This window comes from Humulus lupulus, chromosome 9, assembly GCF_963169125.1.
Source record: "Humulus lupulus chromosome 9, drHumLupu1.1, whole genome shotgun sequence".
Lineage (NCBI taxonomy): Eukaryota > Viridiplantae > Streptophyta > Magnoliopsida > Rosales > Cannabaceae > Humulus > Humulus lupulus.
Window position 1 is genome coordinate 47,143,047 of NC_084801.1, and position 17,258 is coordinate 47,160,304.

Below are 17,258 nucleotides of genomic sequence, written 5' to 3' on the forward strand. Positions count from 1 at the left end.
ACTCTGGAAATGCTATTTGCTAGTTACCATTCTTTAATTAAAAAACAAAAGTTAAAAAAAAAAAAAAAACATTGAGTTTGAAAACTTGCACAAAACATTGAGTTTGAAAACTTGCACAAAACATGAACCTTATTGCAAAGAATACTAATATAATCTCTAATTTTGCTGGAATACCGAAACAGGTAAGAAATTGATTGAAATGGAGGAAGTAAAAAAAGGCCCACATTCGACAGTCTTTTACGTTAAATTGATCGTTGAAAATTTCTTCTGCAGAAAAGAAAGAAAGAAAGAGACCTAACCAGGAAGAAAGATGAACTAGACATTGTAAGAAAGTTGAATCATTTACAGCAGTTGGTTTCTCCACCAACAAGAAAATGAGAGGTCATTTAAGCATGTATTTCCCTTACCCTATTATCCTTTTTTACAGTAAAGAATATAAAAGAATAGACATAACGTTAGACCTGTAAGAACTGTGAGGGTTTTATGTTGTTCAAGTTGTATTTGTATGACACCCACGCCCATCATTGCCTTTTAGCTAATTGTTTTTTCAGTCCCTTAAGAATCTTTCCAAACCACATTAAGTTCATTATAGCTAGAACTGAAGGTACCACCATCACCAGGAGATATCCAAATATGTGCATTTGGACCACCTGCAAAACCAATCAAGTCCAAAATCTGTCATTCTATAAAAGCATTAAAGTCGCTTCGAAAATCATGGTACAATAAACTATTTTTTCAGCAAAAACTTGAAACGTACAACTATCTAACTGAAGTATCAAAGATACCTGATTTAAAGTTACAATCAGATACATCATACTTTTGACTTTACAATTGACAATATGAAACTTTGTTTGGAAATTATACTAAGAAAAAATTGACAACTTGAAACAATCGTTTAATAAAGGAAAAAAAACAGCTCATTCTTCAGCTGGCAAAGAGGAATAGAGTAGGGAAACGTATTGTGTAAGCAAAAGTATAGACAAACGTCAATTCCGATGGTTCGTTTCTCATAAAAAGTTCAATTTATAAAGACCTCAGTGGCATAATTAAAAATCTACTACAATCTTTGAGGTCACTGAAAGAAATTTTAAATGTAGCACTATACCTGACTGTAATGCAAGTAAATGTGGTCGAAAACATAGCCAAACAGTATTATTCTTGCAACCTGCATTTCATAATTTCCTTCAGCAAGTTGTTTTTCGTTTTATGAAGCAAAAATAGTAAACAACAAAGAAACCTGTCATCTTGAAATGCAAAACAGAGATGCTAATGGTGCATCCAGACAGTGTAGGTAGATTTGGTCATCAAAAGTTTTACCAAAGCAATAAGGTATGGTAGATACAGTCCAAGGAATTTTAAACTCACCAGCCACAAGAAAAAAATCACCACACCATTTATGAGATATACAATTGACCTCTTCATACCACTGGTATCGAGATACCTTCATGAAATCCAAAAGCTGTATCATATTGCGAAGTCTAAAAAATAATAGCAATCTTACTCAAACTCACAGACGGTAGACCTACCATCTTATATTGATTTCTGGAGTGGTAATCTCAGAGATGAGAATCATGAATGTATAAAGTTGCCCTTCTCCAGAAAACATGGAATATGCCACTGCAATTCCAGAAAGTGAGTGATGGACAACCTGAAAGTGATAATTACCTCATTAGAATTTTCATAGCAGTTATCATGCCAAATACTGGTTTATTTATATTAAACATGTGTTTATGCTGCCTTATGTTTGAGTTTATTCATATATGAGATAACAGTGTGAAAGAGATTTTTCTTTATACATATCTCATTTGGGTGGCAAAGATGTGTGTGATTGAGTTTTCTTTTCTGGTGGCCTTAAGTATGCTGTAGAAATATTATGAGAAATTGATTTTGAAAAGAATAGTGTACATTTATAGGCTGTACAGAAGGAAAGACATAGATACAAAATAAACTAAATTCTATAAAAAAAGAAAGTATATATGTATATAAAGATTCTACAGCTGTAATCAAATCATAATGATTTGATTTTTATTCTGATTTGATTTCCTTAATAAATATGTCTACACTCCCCTTCAAGCTTGACTGTAGATGTTGATGAGTACAAGCTTGTCTAATAGGAAATCAAACACTTGCTCTATCAATCTATTTGTAAGTATGTCAGCCAACTGTTGATTAGTAGGCACATACTTGTAGATGCTGATGAGAACAAGCTTGTCTAATAGGAAATCAAACACTTGCTCTATCAATCTCTTTGTAAGTATGTCAGCCAACTGTTGATTAGCAGGCACATACTTGATACTGATAATCCCTCCATCGATCTACTCTTTAATGAAGTGACAATCCACTTCTACATGCTTTGTTTTGTCATGGTGAATGGGATTATGAGCTATACTAAAGGTGGATTTATTGTCACAATAGAGTTGAATGGGATGTTCATACTTTATCTTCAATTTTTCAAGTAGTCTTTTTATCCAAATGACTTCACACACTCCATGGGTCATAGCCCTGTACTCTGCTTCTGCACCACTCCTTGCAACAACAGACTGTTTTTTTACTTCGCCACATTACCAAGTTCCCCCATAGGAGAGTACAATAACCAGATGTGGATTTTCTGTCCTCGATTGCTCTAGCCCAATAAGCGTCAGTGAAAACTTCAACTTTTCGATCACTCGTTTTTTTTAAATATAGCTCTTTTCCTGGTGTTTGCTTTAAGTATCTCAAAATTCTATAGCCAGCATTCAAATGTCCTTGACAAGGACTATGCATTTACTAACTTACGATACTAACAACGAAGGCAATGTCTAGTCGAGTGTGTGAGAGATAAATAAGTTTGCCAACTAGCTGCTAGTATCTTCCTTTGTCAACCGGATCTCCTTCGAACATTCTTGTTTTGTTCAAAAGTTCAATAGGAGTTTTACTAGGCTTGCTTCCTAGCATTCATGTTTCTTTTTAAGTGGTCAAGAGTGTATTTCCTTTGAGACACGAAAATACCATTTGTGCTTCTTGCAAATTCCATACCTAGAAAATACTTTAATGCACCAAGGTCTTTAACTTCAAATTCTTTTGCCATCATTTTCTTGATAAGATTCATTTCTCCAAAATCATCATCAGTAACAATAATATCATCAATATAAACTATTAAGATAGTTACTTTCCCTTTCTCTGAGTGCTTAACAAACAGAGTATGATAAGTTTGTCCTTGAATGTACCCAAGATTCTTGACCACCTTTAAAAAATGATCAAACCAAGCTAGAGGGGATTGCTTTAAGCTATATAGTGACTTGTTGAGTCTGCAGACAATCTTCTTATTGAGAGTTTCTTCAAAACCTGGGGGTTGACTCATGTAGACCTTCTTCTAAATCACCATTTAGAAACATATTTTTTACATGTAATTCCCAGTCTAAGTTTACTACTAGTGAGAGAAAGACTCTGATGGTGTTGAGTTTGGCAACTGGAGCAAAGGTTTCAGTGTAGTCAATTCCATAAGTCTGTGTAAATCCTTTGGCCACCAAATGTGCTTTGTATCGCTCGAAAAAACCATCGACTTTATACTTGATAGTAAACACCCATTTGCACCCTACAATGTTTTTATCGGGTGGCAATTCCACTAGGCTCCAAGTGTTATTTTGTTTCAGTGCTTTCATCTCTTCAAGTACAGCTGCTTTCCATTCGGGAATACCATGAGCTTCTTCAATATTCCTGGAAATAAAAACACTTGACAAACTGGATGTGAAAGCTTCGAATGATGATGATAGATTAGTGTACGCCCTGGTTTTCCCACGGACTGATTAGCGAGCTGAGATACGGCCTAATCACGACTACCACATGAACATCCCCAAGACCGGACCTGCCATCGTAAGGTCCTACGGCCTTAACTCGAGATAACCTAAGGGTTCGCCAAGATTGCTTAAGGACTGAGCCTGGACTCTGAAGGCCACAGGTCGAGGGAAGCATCCAGCTCGTTGTACGAGCTGGAGTTGGAGGCTGTGACCTTTTATAAAGTCAATCACGCAAGGTAAACGTGCATATATCAGACATCACGTGTCTGATATACCCCTGACTTCTCGGACACGCAGCAGGAACGTGCGTATTCAGACACCCACGACTGGTTTGAACCGTGCGGCCCATTATCCCTTTACCTATTGATTTGACCACACTTATGTGTCAGGTTTAGGAATTAATCATGAATGTCACAGAGTTGACATGATAGGTAAGAAGGTCACGGGATGACCTTCTTACCAACTCTCAGGTGCCTTCTCCTATAAATATGGAGACCCTGGGAGTTATAAGGGGTTGGATTCTATATTGTAAGAAATACCCTGTAAAAGAATACCCAGTATATAGCAATAATACTGACTAGTGGAGTAGAAGGATTTTAACTTTTGAACCACTTAAAAAACATATTTTGAGTCACCAGTTCATTTCTAAGATCATTTATCTATTTCGGTTCAACAAAAGCACTAATCCCTTTCTCTTCTTTTCTTAATTACCTGTTGGCGAAGAACCGCGTCAACAATTAGAATAAGAAATAAACTTGGAAATAGGATGTTGGATACAAGACCTAGCCCCTTTTCTCAACGCAATAGGGACATCTAAATCAGAAGTAGGATTTGAATAATAATTACCTGACACATTTGAAGATGGAGGTTCTATCACCGGATTTGGCTCTTGACTGTGATGAGGATTCATGACTTGGTTATTTCTTTGAGAGACATTTCTTCTAGTGTAGACGCATAGCTCTTGTTGTTGTTTCAACTCAGGAAGACTTGTCCTTATTTCCATGATTGGACCAGGTTGACTATTTCGAGTGAGAGTAGATGGAGCTATAGTAGAACCAAGAACGACTGAACGATTAGGAAGAGGAGTTGGAATAGAAACAGGGACAACTGAAACATTCGGACGAGAAGGAGATGGAGTTAGAGTAGCAAAGATCATCCAAGAACTCAGGCAAGGCCGAGATACAGGCGGGTACTCATTGGCTCAAGGTTGCCTAAAATTTCGAGGTCGATTGGTTATTCCATCATCTTCACCATTCATATCGTTATTACTCCAGGAATATCACGGCAGCAGCGTGGGAGGCCATTCTGGGGTATTCAAAACATTTCAGAGGTTGGCAAAGAATCAATATTGGGCGGGAATGAGAAGAGATGTTCAAAGGTTTGTGTCAGAGTGTGTCATATGTCAGCAAAGAAGTATGTAGCCCAATCTCCCGCCGGTTTGCTTCAGCCACTGCCCATTTCGGTGCAAATTTGGGAAGACATCTCAATGGACTTCATTGAGGGATTACCGTTGTCCAACGGATTTGATACAGTCTTTGTGGTAGTTGATCGGCTTACCAAGTATAGTCATTTCATCCCTCTTCGCCACCCATTTTCAGCCATTACTGTCACCACGGTGTTTGTGAGAGAAGTGGTAAGGTTGCATGGGATTCCAAGGTCGATTGTGTCGAACCGTGATAAGGTGTTTCTGAGCCTATTTTGGAAAGAGCTGTTTCGCCTGCAAGGAACCCAACTCAAACATAGTACCGCCTACCATCCGTAGTCTGATGGGCAAACGGAAGTCGTAAATAGGTGCCTTGAGACATATTTGAGATGTTTTGTGAGTACAAAACCAAAGCAGTGGGTAAATTGGTTGTCGTGGGCAGAGTTTTGGTATAATACATCGTACCACACGTCTACTGGAATGACACCTTTTTTAGCAGTATATCACAAAGATCCCCCTCCAGATGTGAGATTTGAGCATGGGAGTGCAAAAGTTTCAGCAGTGGAGAACAACTTGAAGGAAAGAGATGAAGTATTGGAATTACTCAAGCTGAACCTACAAAGAGCACAACAAAAGATGAAAATGCAAGCAGACAAGAAGAGACGTGATGTTCATTTTGCTGTTGGGGATTTGGTTTATGTGAAGTTGAGACCATATCGACAAAGGTCAGTGTCAAGGCGTCGTAACCAATGGTAGCACGTGTAGGGACAGCGGCATATCGCCTGAAATTACCTCTAGATTCTGTAATCCACCCAGTGTTTCATGTGTCACTCCTTCAGGCAGCCTTGGGACCTCACCAACAAGCTTCTGAGTTGCCTCCAGAGTTGGCAGATGACCTTGAGTGGATACTCACACCTAAAAAGGTGCTGGATGTACGCCTAGGCACACACAAGGCTCCCCACAAGCGTTGATCAAATGGGTTAACCTTCCTGAATTTTAGGCCACTTGGGAAGATTTTCCAGTACTGCAGTTTCCTGGTTTTCACCTTGAGGACAAGGTGAGTCTTTGGGCAGGGGGTATTGATAGGCCACCCTTGACCTATGTGTATGCTCGGAGAGGGGGAAGACAGGTGGAGAGGGCCAAGTCAGCAAAGAATATGACAACAGGGGTTTAGTGTATTGAATTAGTTAATGTAAGCTGGTTTAGTCTATGGGAGAGTGTATGGGAAGTTTGTGTACTCCTGAGGAGTAGTAGAATAAATAGTAAGTAAGTCATTTATATTAGGTGTGGAATAGCTGAGTGTTGTTGCATTTGGAGAGATACAGGCTCTCAAACTCCTATTAAATACCAATTTCTATTTTCTTCTCTGTTTGGTTACTGAATTTCTTCTATTAGTGCTATGTTTACTCACCTAATTGGCAGGAATACCCTATCAGAAGATCTAGCAATAATCCTAACTGTAAGGTGTCCCACAACCACTGGGCTTCTTGCTCTGGATGAGTCTGCTCCCCCTGAAGCGAGGGGGAAGGAAAATATTGAGTATCTTCAAAAAAACCGACATCGCATGAGACATTTTTTAGTGAGAGGACAGTAACACCGATAACCTTTTCGAGTGGAAGAATAGCCAATAAAAATTGTCTTAATAGCCCTAGGGTCAAGTTCACTACGATCATGAGCATGGATATGGACAAAAACTACACAGCCAAAGTTCTTTACAGGAAGAGTATTGGTGGAAATATGGGGATAAGAAAGATTTAGTACCAAGTATGGTGTTTGAAACTGAAGGGGCCGAATAGGTAGACGATTGATAAGATATGCGGTTGTTAAGATAGCATCTCCCGAAAGATACTTTGGAACATTCATGGTAAACATAAGAGCACGTGCTACTTCCAACAAATGGCGATTTTTACGTTCGGCAACACCATTCTGTTGAGGGGTATCAACACACGAACTTTGATGAAGAATCCCATTTTGTAAAAGGTATGGATCTAAAGTGGAATTAAAATATTCTGTTCCATTATACGTACGTAGTATACAAATTTTGTTCTGAAATTGTGTCTGAATCATACGGTGAAGATTCTGAAAGACTTGAAATGCCTTAGATTTGTGTTGAAGGAGATATACCCAAGTGATGCGTGTGTGATCATTAATGAAAGTTATGAACTAGCGTTTCCCATGAGAAGTAGTAACTTTGGAGGGTCCCCATATGTCACTATGGATTAGGGAGAATGGAGTCGTTGGAGTATAGGATCTTGAAGGAAAAGAGGTCTATGTATGCTTAGCAAGTTGACAAATATCACATCGAAAAGAAACAGAACTTTGATTAGTGAATAAGGATGGAAACAAACGTTGTAAGCAAGGAAAACTTGGGTGACCAAGTCTATAATGCCACAACATTATTTTGCTGGAATTAGAAACATAAGCAGAACTAGATATATGAGATTGGTGTCTTATAGAATATTGAGTCTAAAAGAAATAAAGTCCATGAATTCTAGCACTGCCAATCGTCCTCCCCGATGATAGTTCTTGAAATTGACAAGAATTGGACACAAACTTAGCAACACAGTGATTATCAAAAGTCAGTTTGCTAACAAAAATCAAATTACACGTTAATGATGGAACATGAAGAACTGATTTAAGGAGAAGACTAGTAGATAATCTAATGAAGCCTATGCCTGCAGAAGATAAAGTACCATCAGCAATATGAACATTAGATTTATTAGAACACGAAGTGTAGAAATCAAACAAATGACGAAAACCTGTCATATGGTCGGAAGCACCCGGATCAATTATCCATAGTACTTGAGAGCCTACCGAAGAGAATAGGGCAAAATAGAGATTACCAGAATGAGCAACAGAACATGAACCTAGATTGTTCCCAAAGGGTGCAGGTGATTGATTAAGAAGGTTGTACGAGGACAAAGAAGATTCTCTGTCGTCAAGGCAACGAATAGGTTGGCCTTCAATGATTGTTGGTTGCGGATGATGGGGGTCGCCAATGGAAATTGAGTATTGCTTAGCACAGCGAGCTCCGATGAGTCCTTCTGGTAGTGGCAATAACTATCCTGAGCATCAAGCAGAGGGACAGCGATTGCATTTGAGGTTTGAAGAGAGCCAAGGGGCTCACTGGACTGATGAGGCTGTGTTGCTAGTGGCCATTGCTGCAGAAGAAGAACAAGGCAGCGTATGGGAAAAAAAAAACCTTATGACTATGATACCATGTAAAAATATTATGACAGAATAATTCTTGTATATTGATTTTGAGAAAAAATAGTGAACATTTATAGGCTATACAGAATAAAAGACACAAATACAAAATAAACTAAATCCTATAAAAAGAAAAGGAAAGTATATATGTATATAAAGATCCTACAGCTGTAATCAAATCATAATGATTTGATTTTTATTCTGATTTGATTTCTTTAATAAATCTGTCTACATATGCTGCTTGAAGTTAACTAAGAATCTGCTGTTTGTCTACCTTAAGGAAGATTGCAATTCACTTGAAGTTAACTAAGAAAGCACATTGTCAGAGTACCAACCAAATGATAATTACATTACAAGAAACGGTTTGAGAAATAAAGATGTGATATTGTCTTGTGTAGGTAATAAAAATTAAAACAATCAAAGATATTCCACTTGCAAATGATCAAGCAACTTATATGAGACATCTTTATGTTAATCCATGCTAATATAAGTTTTGGCTTTTTTTATTGAGCTGGAGTAAGAGCATACTTACATACTCCAGTCCACCTAATGAAGGGTACAGCCATAATATCATTGTAAGATCAGCAATGAAGTATCCAACAGAGACCTGTAAAACATGTATAAATAATTTTAGTTCATAAAGAAGAAGCTTCAAATGAAAACTTAAGTTCTTTAAGTTAAAGAAAACTACTAAAAAGGAATATAATCCCTGATTACAGCTGAGATACAGAAAACTAAGAAGAAGAAAAAGTAATAAACAGTTCAATCCCTGATCATATGTTATTTTCCAGATTTGATTTATTTCAGTATGATCGTATTAGTTTCTTTTTCTAGCATTTTTCTCACTTCCAATTTTGCCTAGGAATTGATTGTATATGTCTTGACATCCTCGTATGTGGAGACTTTCCTCCTATATATGTATATTCCAGAGTCAATATAATAAGTTTTTCGTGGACTTCACGTGGTACCTAACTATCTGTGTTTTCCATGTGCACTATGTTGAAATGAGAGGATTGATAGTGACAAGAACATCCTGACCCCTTTTATTCCTCCTAGATTTTTGCAATGGCCAATAACCAGTGTTAAAAAATACTTACATTCTTATTTCATCAATGAAGAATTAGAAAGCTTAAACAGATAAGAGCAGACATAATTAAAAAGAATCCAATTTCAGTATGTGTTTTTAGCACTACAATACAATTAATACTACAGCACTACAAAAGATAAATGCAGAAGATATAATGTTTCACACATATGCAGCTCCTTACTCTCACTTAGACACCATACGCATGCAATTTTTCTGGTGGTTCTCATTGACACTCATCCTCACCAATGGGGTGGGCTGAATGTTTTCTGTTGAGTTCACTGGTTGTTGACTGTAGTGAAGAAACGTAAATCCCTCTCATATATGTGGTGGTAATGTTTTAGTACTTCCGAAAATTAATTGTACAATTTTAATGTCCATCAAAGTACTCAAGTAGTTCACTTAATCTCAAGCATAATCATTTATGGAAATGATACAATATCTTACATAGAGAGCTGTATAAGAATGGAGTCAAAAAGTTCCTGTGATAGATCAGCTTATATAGTCAAGAAAGTCTTCCTTGTTACAAAATTTGATAAAATATTACAGCACTATCACAACTAATTTAGAGAAAACAAAATCAAAACAATTGGCCACTCAATCAGTTATAAAAAGTAATTTGTCAATATTTAATTCGGTCTTCGAGGCATGGTTATCCAAATTGTAAGAAACCAATTCTTGCAATTTTAAACTAAAGCGTGTAATCTATAGCAACTCTAGACGACTATTTTCAAGTTACAAATGTCAGATACAAATAAATAAGAAATTACACTTACCCCTAATGTAAAAGTAGAGAGGGGTGAGCTCCGAAATGTAATAAATCCTGCTAGCCGTTGATCAGAGAAAAGATCAGACAAGAACACGAAGTGCAACGACATAGTCGTGATGAAAACCGCATGAACACTGGATATACCTCTGTCAAAATCCAATTCTAAATTAACAAGTGATGTCTTAATGACTAAAATATAAGAAATATTATTTATTGACATCTGGAAAGAAGAAAGAGAAAATCACCGATTGTTCCACTCAATTTGTTGAATTTTTGTAAGACTAGCATAGTTCTTGAAGTAGTAGGCACTGAGGTACTGAGTTAGATCATAAACCTGCAGTTTATTATGAGTTAGTAAAAAGAAAAGCTATAACACTTAATTAAATTTCAAACCAGTCAAACTTAATAAATTACTTTAGTGTTCAACAAAATACAGGTATTATTAGCTGGCAGTGAATGCGGAAAAGCCCCAATTTTCATAAAAGTCCCAAATTAAAAACAAATAAGAAGAATAGAGAAAGCTAATGATATACCAATTTGCAGAAAAATATGCCACCAAGAACAGAAGTGTATGGAAGAAAGGGATCAGCAAGTAAATAGCTTTTAACTAAAGCTCCTGCATGATTTTGGTAAGACTTGATAATCATAACTGTGTCTTGTGAGATAGCCATTGTGAATGTATTCCTTGCCAGATCGTATGCTTGACCGACAGATCTTATTTCTCTTCGGTAATTTCTTCTATTTCTATCCACTCTTCACTTTTGATTTTCATTTCTTCCTTAACATAAACAGACAAAACATGAGAAAAAAATGATAAAACACTGAAAATGTAAAGAAGCTTTTCATCCGCATTGATAAAATTCTATCAATAAATTGCATCTATAAAATTCAACACTACACCAAAAACAATTGTTTGAGTTACGAGAAGTGTTTTCCTCAAGAATCATAAATACAGTAACAGCTTAGTTTGTTCGGCATTGTTAGCATAAAATAATAAGTAATTCAAGCTTCACAAAGCACATGAGAAATTCAACTTGAAATTTTTTGACAATAAAGACGTACATCTAGAGCCTCAGTAAAGTATCCCATTTCATATATGTATGTCCAAGTCACCTCATAGCCACATCTATACCAGCCTGGTAGCTAAAAAAAATGGGCGGGTAGAACATATCATGTTTTATCTTTGACTTGAACGAGATAAAAGGTCAGAACCAACTTATGGACTTCCATCAGGGTTTTGAATATTTGAAAAGTTCAATGATTAGAAGAACAGTTGTTTGAGCCAATGTATATCATATATTTTATCACAACTTTCAGTCTTTCTACATCCTTCTAAACTTCTATTCTCCTTCAAGGTAATGTGGATTTATAGGTTTATGCACTAAAATGATCAAGATTCACATTTATATCAAAAGAGTAACTCTCATTACTTATATTGATGCAATTTGTTCTTTGTTTACTGGTATTTCAGCATCCATCTTGACCATGCTCCTTGTTATGTAAATTCTACATCCTATATCACATCAATTTGTAGAAAGTACAATTGAGATTATTACAATCCTATGCCATTGATCCAAAAATCTTCAGCCTTTACCAATAGTTAACACCATTCTGCAAATGACATTTGCCGGTTCATCCATACAGCACCCTTATCTTTATATTTATCTTTATCTTTACGTATAACATCATTCATGAGTCATGACCTCCATCCAATCCTTGGCACTACGAAGCCAAGATATAGGGACAACCCCTATTTATATCTCCGAGCATTCACCCACCTAACCATAACAATGTAGTTCCAAAGGTGTACGACATTTTATATCAAAACTTCAAATTTCTTTTGTTTTTGTCAGGAAAAAAAAACCAATCTTTAGCAAAAAAAGGTGTTTTTTTCATCGGATTTTGTAGAATACAATAGTTAGATAGATTTGAAAGTCATACACACTAACTCGTATATCACATCAGATTAATATTTAGAAGTTAGGACTACAAAACCTTACCTCAAATTCTTGAAAGAAAAAAAACACGAAGCACAAATTATTTTCATACATAGAGCAGCGGAAAATCAAATTATGATTGGAGTAAATAATTGCCACTAACACCTCTTACATGTACAGAACAAGAAAACAAATGAAACTTTGAACTGGGATTAGAGGACTGGCCATGACCACACTTTGAACTCACTGAACAAGAAAAAGTAGATCCAACAAGTGGAACCAAATGGGCACATCAGAATATACTAAAAAAGAACCAACTAAAAACAATGCAATGATAAGCAGTATATCTTCTTCAAAATATCATAAACCTGAAAGTTCAAAGAACCCAGAACTGTAAAAGGACTAAAATCAACAAGGAATACCCCAAATCGGGTCATGGAAATCTTACCATAAGCAAGAAAGCCCGTTATACTGCAGAAGAATCCAAAGTGACCAAGTGAAAAGATCAGATGAAAATGCAAATGGGTCTTGGAGAACAATGCATAATCAGAGCCAAATCAACCGCCAAAATGACAAGAAACGATTCCCCGGAGAAGACACCTGCAAAAAATGGAGGTGGGTCAACTCAAAAGGTACTGTCAGAGAAAAAAAACAAATGAAGCAATGAGCAAAAAATACTCAAAACCCATTAAAGAGAACAACAGGTTACAGGAAAAAGTGTGATCAAACGCAGGAGTGCTTGAGCGTGTCGTCAAAACGAAATCAATGAACTAGGGAGGGAGGATGAAATGAGGAAAGGTTGGAGAGAAAGGAGAAGGGAATAGTTTGATGAGGGACACGTGGAGGGATGTGATTGGTTGGATCTTTAATCGGGTCCCACTAGTTGGTGTTTCTTTCTGGTTTAGTTTATGGTTGAGTAAGAGTCATTTGTGGATTGAATTGCATGTCATCTGATCATTCATTCGTATTGGGAAGTTGAAAACAGGAATAATGTGATCTCATCACCAAAAAACGTTTTTGCCTCATCTAAGAAGAACTCCATGACGCTACATCTTTTAATTTATATTCAAATTAAGCTTAATTATTATCATTAGTGTGCTTACCAACGAGTGGTGGTGCAAAATGTCGTTATGATTGAATAGCACACTTCCGAACAGGTTTTTTTTTTCAAAAAATAAATAAATAAAGGAAATTTACTCATTTATTACTTTATATTTTTCAAAGTATTATTTTAATACTTTTTATTTTCAATAATATTCATATGATACTTTATATTTTAAAATTATGCATATTTGACACCCTAGACTCAAATTTGATATATAAAATTTTATCAATATTATCAAACTGTCATTAGTTATATGTAATTAAGTAATTAAATTTAAATTTGGACTTTATATAATTGATTAAATTAATTAAATTTTATTAATTAAATTTGAGTTTATGATACTAAATATGTATAATTTTAAAATGCAAGGTACTAAATATGTACGATTTTAAAATACTGGATACCAATAAATATTATTATAAACACAGAATATCAAAATAATACTTTATAAATACACAATGTACCAAATAGTTACTTACCCATAAATAAACATATTTTTGGTGCGCTGAAATTTTAGCTTGAAAATGAATACATATGGAAATAGTGATAAAAACAACTTTTTATTTTATTCTCTCAGTTAATTTTTGTTGCTCCAGTATTTTTATTTTTTTTACGTGAAGTTACAATATATAATTTATAAATTTTCAAAAAAGGATTAAATTTTCAGAATATCAAAAAATATAAAAAAAAATATATATTATTTTACTTTTCAACTCAAAAAAATTATGATAGTATTTCTTTTACCTTCTCCCATTAAAAAATATTAAACACATCCTATTTATTAATAATTACAGAATCCCTAATAATGACTACGATGTTAATTAAATAAATTAGACTGAAATTTTAACATTTGGATGTATTACTAAATGACAATTCTCCTAACTATTAAAAAATAAATGGAGCCCATAGTGTGGTGGTGTGTAAGTATCAGTTGCTACTTGCTAGTACTGGTAGGGAATTATATAAAGCATGGAAAGACATGTTTAATATAGAATAGAGATAGTAGGCACGTTACTTTGTAATTGGAAGCACCAAAATTGTGCCATGACGTGGGCCCTATCTATTGGTGCCAATCGTTCCATCAATCCTCCTCACTCCTCATGCAACACTTTCCTTAAAATGGGAGGAATTGTTTTTTTTTTAAAATATATATATATATAACTTTTCATTAGATAAACAAGTACAACCATTCCAAACTAATTCATTATCTACCCTTAATGCTTTTTTTGCCAACTTGTGAGCCATGTCATTGGCCTCTTTAGGAACATAAGAGAGAATTACATTAGGGAACCAAGATAATGAATGTCTAATTTCCCTTACAATGTCAGAGAGTGGAGAAAGATCCTCATAAAAGGAATTGACTTTGTTAACTACAATTTGATAATACGATTCAATGAAAGTAATTGGAAGGGACAATGCCTTACACCAGCTAAGAGTACTAAGCAAATATTGACCTTTAGAAATCGTAAAGTTAAATTTACCCGCTGTAGGAATTATTAATCCAGCCACCACTTGTCCCTTGTCATCTCGAATGAGTGCTCCATATCCAAGTTTATTAGGTCACAAGAAGCTTCAACATTCAATTTTAGGCATGCCGAAATTGGAGGTGACCAAGTTATCCTGCTATTAGATCTTGTATCCTTATGGGATTCAATTTGATTCTGCCGAGCTGATTTATATTCTTGTAAAAAAGTAATTGTCCAATTATATAATTCCTTTGGGGGAGAGATGGCTTCCCAAATAGCTTTGAGTTCCTATTGTTCCAATTGGCCCAAATCAGACAAATACAAGATTAAACATATCATTATTCATAGTTTCAAAATCTTGCAAAATAATATCAATGATATCCCTGCAATTGTAGGATTTATAAAAAGAAGAAAGTTATGAAATTTTCCAAATCTGCTGAGCCCTGGAACAATACAAAAGAGCATGAGAAACCGATTCCTTACTGGCACCACAAAAAGAACAAGAGGGATCGTGAATAACTTTCTTTGAAACCAAGTTTAAAGCACAGGGTAACAGATGGTTATATGTACGCCAGATAATTTTTTTAACTTCGGGTGGTACTTTTGATTTCCTGAGATGAGACAACCAATGCTTTATTGGCTGAGTGTTGGAAGGGGAATGATTAGAGCTAACTGATTTAGCAAGATGATAGGTGGACTTTACAGTAAACACCCCAGAAGAAGTGAGAATTCAAACCAAACAATCAGGCTTATCTAACGAAGTTAAAGGAATTTGTAGTACAACTTGGACAACATCTTCAGAGAAAAAATAATTAAGCTTACCATTGTCCCAAGTGCCTAAAGTAGTAATGAAGGTCAGATACCTTTAAAGATGAGCAGTTAGTAGAGTTTGCTGCGATAAACATGAAGCTTGGAAGCCAATAGTTTTGGAGAGTGTTAACCGATAGACCATTGCCAATTTTCCAAATGAGACCACGTTTGAGAAGATCTCTTCCCCAAAGAATACTCTACCAAGTAAAAGAAGGAGAATGACCTTTAGATGCATCTAAAAAATTGGAATAGTTAAATTATCTAGCTTTTAAGAGTCTAGACAAAAGAGAATCAGGTGATCGAAGAATTCTCCATGCTTGCTTTGCTAACATTACCTAATTAAAGTGGATAAATGATCTAACCCCTAGACTCCCCATGAATTTAGAACAACAAATTGAGGACCAATTTTTCTAGTGAATTTTATACTTTGAACCTAGGCTTCCTCGTCATAACTTCGCCATAAGAGACTCAATGTTTTTACAGAGGCTAACAGGAAATCTAAAACAAGACATCGCATAAGTTGGAATAGCTTGAATTACTGCTTTCAAAAGGACCTCTTTACCAGCTCTAGAAAAACAACTGTTATTCCAATTATTAAGAAGAGATTTAACCTTATCTAGAATAAAATAAAATGAGAGTTTCTTAGACCTAGTAAAATTTTGAGGTAACCCTAAGTAATTACTAGTGAAAGGATTGTTCTGCAAGCTTAGTTTGCAAAAAAGTTTTGGAATGTTCACTAGGAGTGTTAGGAGAGAAAGTCATTGAAGACTTGGAAAAATTAACAGCTTGATTAGAAACCCTATGATAGACATTTAAGGCATGTTTTATGGCTTGGCAAGAAGCTTGATCCACTTGAGAAAAAAAGCAAATTGTCATCAACAAAGAGTATATGGGAAATAGAAGGAGCATCTCTAGAGATCTCTATACCCCCAAGCAAACCATTTTGCTCCTTTAGATGCACAACAGATAATCCCTCATAACTCAAAAGAAACAAATAAGGAGAAAGAGGATCACCTTGATGAAATCACAGGAAGGCTTGAGGGGACCTGTGATCTGACCATTTCTACAAAAACTAATAGAGACAGAAGACAAATAATTCATGATGAGATAAATGAAATTTGAGGGGAAATTGAAGTGTTTCATAATGGCTTCTATAAAATCCTACTCCACTCTATCAAAAGCTTTCATCATGTCTAATTTTAAAGCTGGCTAACCAACCAAACCAGTCTTCCTATGATTTATGGCATGTAACAATTCATGAGCAACCAAAACATTATCAAATATGATCCTATCACAAAGAAAAGCACTTTGAGAAGTTGATATAAATCACTCAAAAGTGGTTTTAGTCTATTTTCCAAAACTCTAGAAATTATTTTGTACAGGGTTGAACATAAACTACTAGGCCTAAAGTCCTTAAGATTAGTAGCATTGTGTTGATGCTTTTTTTTGCCAATAGTGTAGTACATAATTAGCTGGAATAAACTAGTGCTTAAGGACAAACCGTAATAAGAACAATAACTCTTAAGGATGCTTATAATGATATAGTAAGAACACTCGTTCCTTTTTTAAGTGGTTTGGAGGCTAAAATCCCCCTAGTCCACGAATCGATATTATTACTGTATATCTCTCTATATTTTGACAGAGTATTTGCATTACACAGAGAAAAACCTCACCCCTTTTC

The 17,258-nt window shown here is 35.4% G+C and overlaps 1 protein-coding gene across 4 annotated transcripts; it reads right to left on the bottom strand.

Moving 5' to 3' along the window:
• Window positions 1–209: 209 nt before the first annotated feature.
• On the bottom strand, window positions 210–13,158 carry LOC133801253 (uncharacterized). 4 transcript variants are annotated; one of them, XM_062239432.1, is made up of 10 exons: window positions 12,906–13,130; window positions 12,645–12,796; window positions 10,793–11,033; window positions 10,505–10,593; window positions 10,267–10,405; window positions 8,939–9,013; window positions 1,527–1,648; window positions 1,366–1,441; window positions 1,106–1,165; window positions 210–650 (listed from the first exon to the last, which is right to left on the bottom strand). In XM_062239432.1, the coding sequence occupies exons 3-10, from the start codon at window positions 10,928–10,930 to the stop codon at window positions 522–524; spliced, it is 828 nt and encodes a 275-aa protein (XP_062095416.1). In that variant the 5' UTR covers window positions 10,931–11,033; window positions 12,645–12,796; window positions 12,906–13,130; the 3' UTR covers window positions 210–521. The 4 variants fall into 4 exon arrangements, 3 of the variants coding, with proteins under 3 accessions (XP_062095416.1, XP_062095415.1, XP_062095417.1); XM_062239431.1 differs by having other exon boundaries at window positions 10,793–11,037; XM_062239433.1 differs by having other exon boundaries at window positions 10,793–11,037; window positions 12,899–13,130.
• Window positions 13,159–17,258: the final 4,100 nt, after the last annotated feature.

What these genes read in the sequence shown, in the direction of transcription:
- LOC133801253 (XM_062239432.1), bottom strand. Translation starts at nt 10,930, where the DNA reads ATGGCTATCTCACAAGACACAGTTATGATTATCAAGTCTTACCAAAAT. An exon ending in CCAGAAATCAATATAAGATG is followed by an intron (nt 1,442 to 1,526) that starts GTAGGTCTACCG and finishes GATTTCATGAAG; the next exon opens with GTATCTCGATACCAGTGGTA. An exon ending in TTTACTTGCATTACAGTCAG is followed by an intron (nt 651 to 1,105) that starts GTATAGTGCTAC and finishes TTGGTTTTGCAG; the next exon opens with GTGGTCCAAATGCACATATT.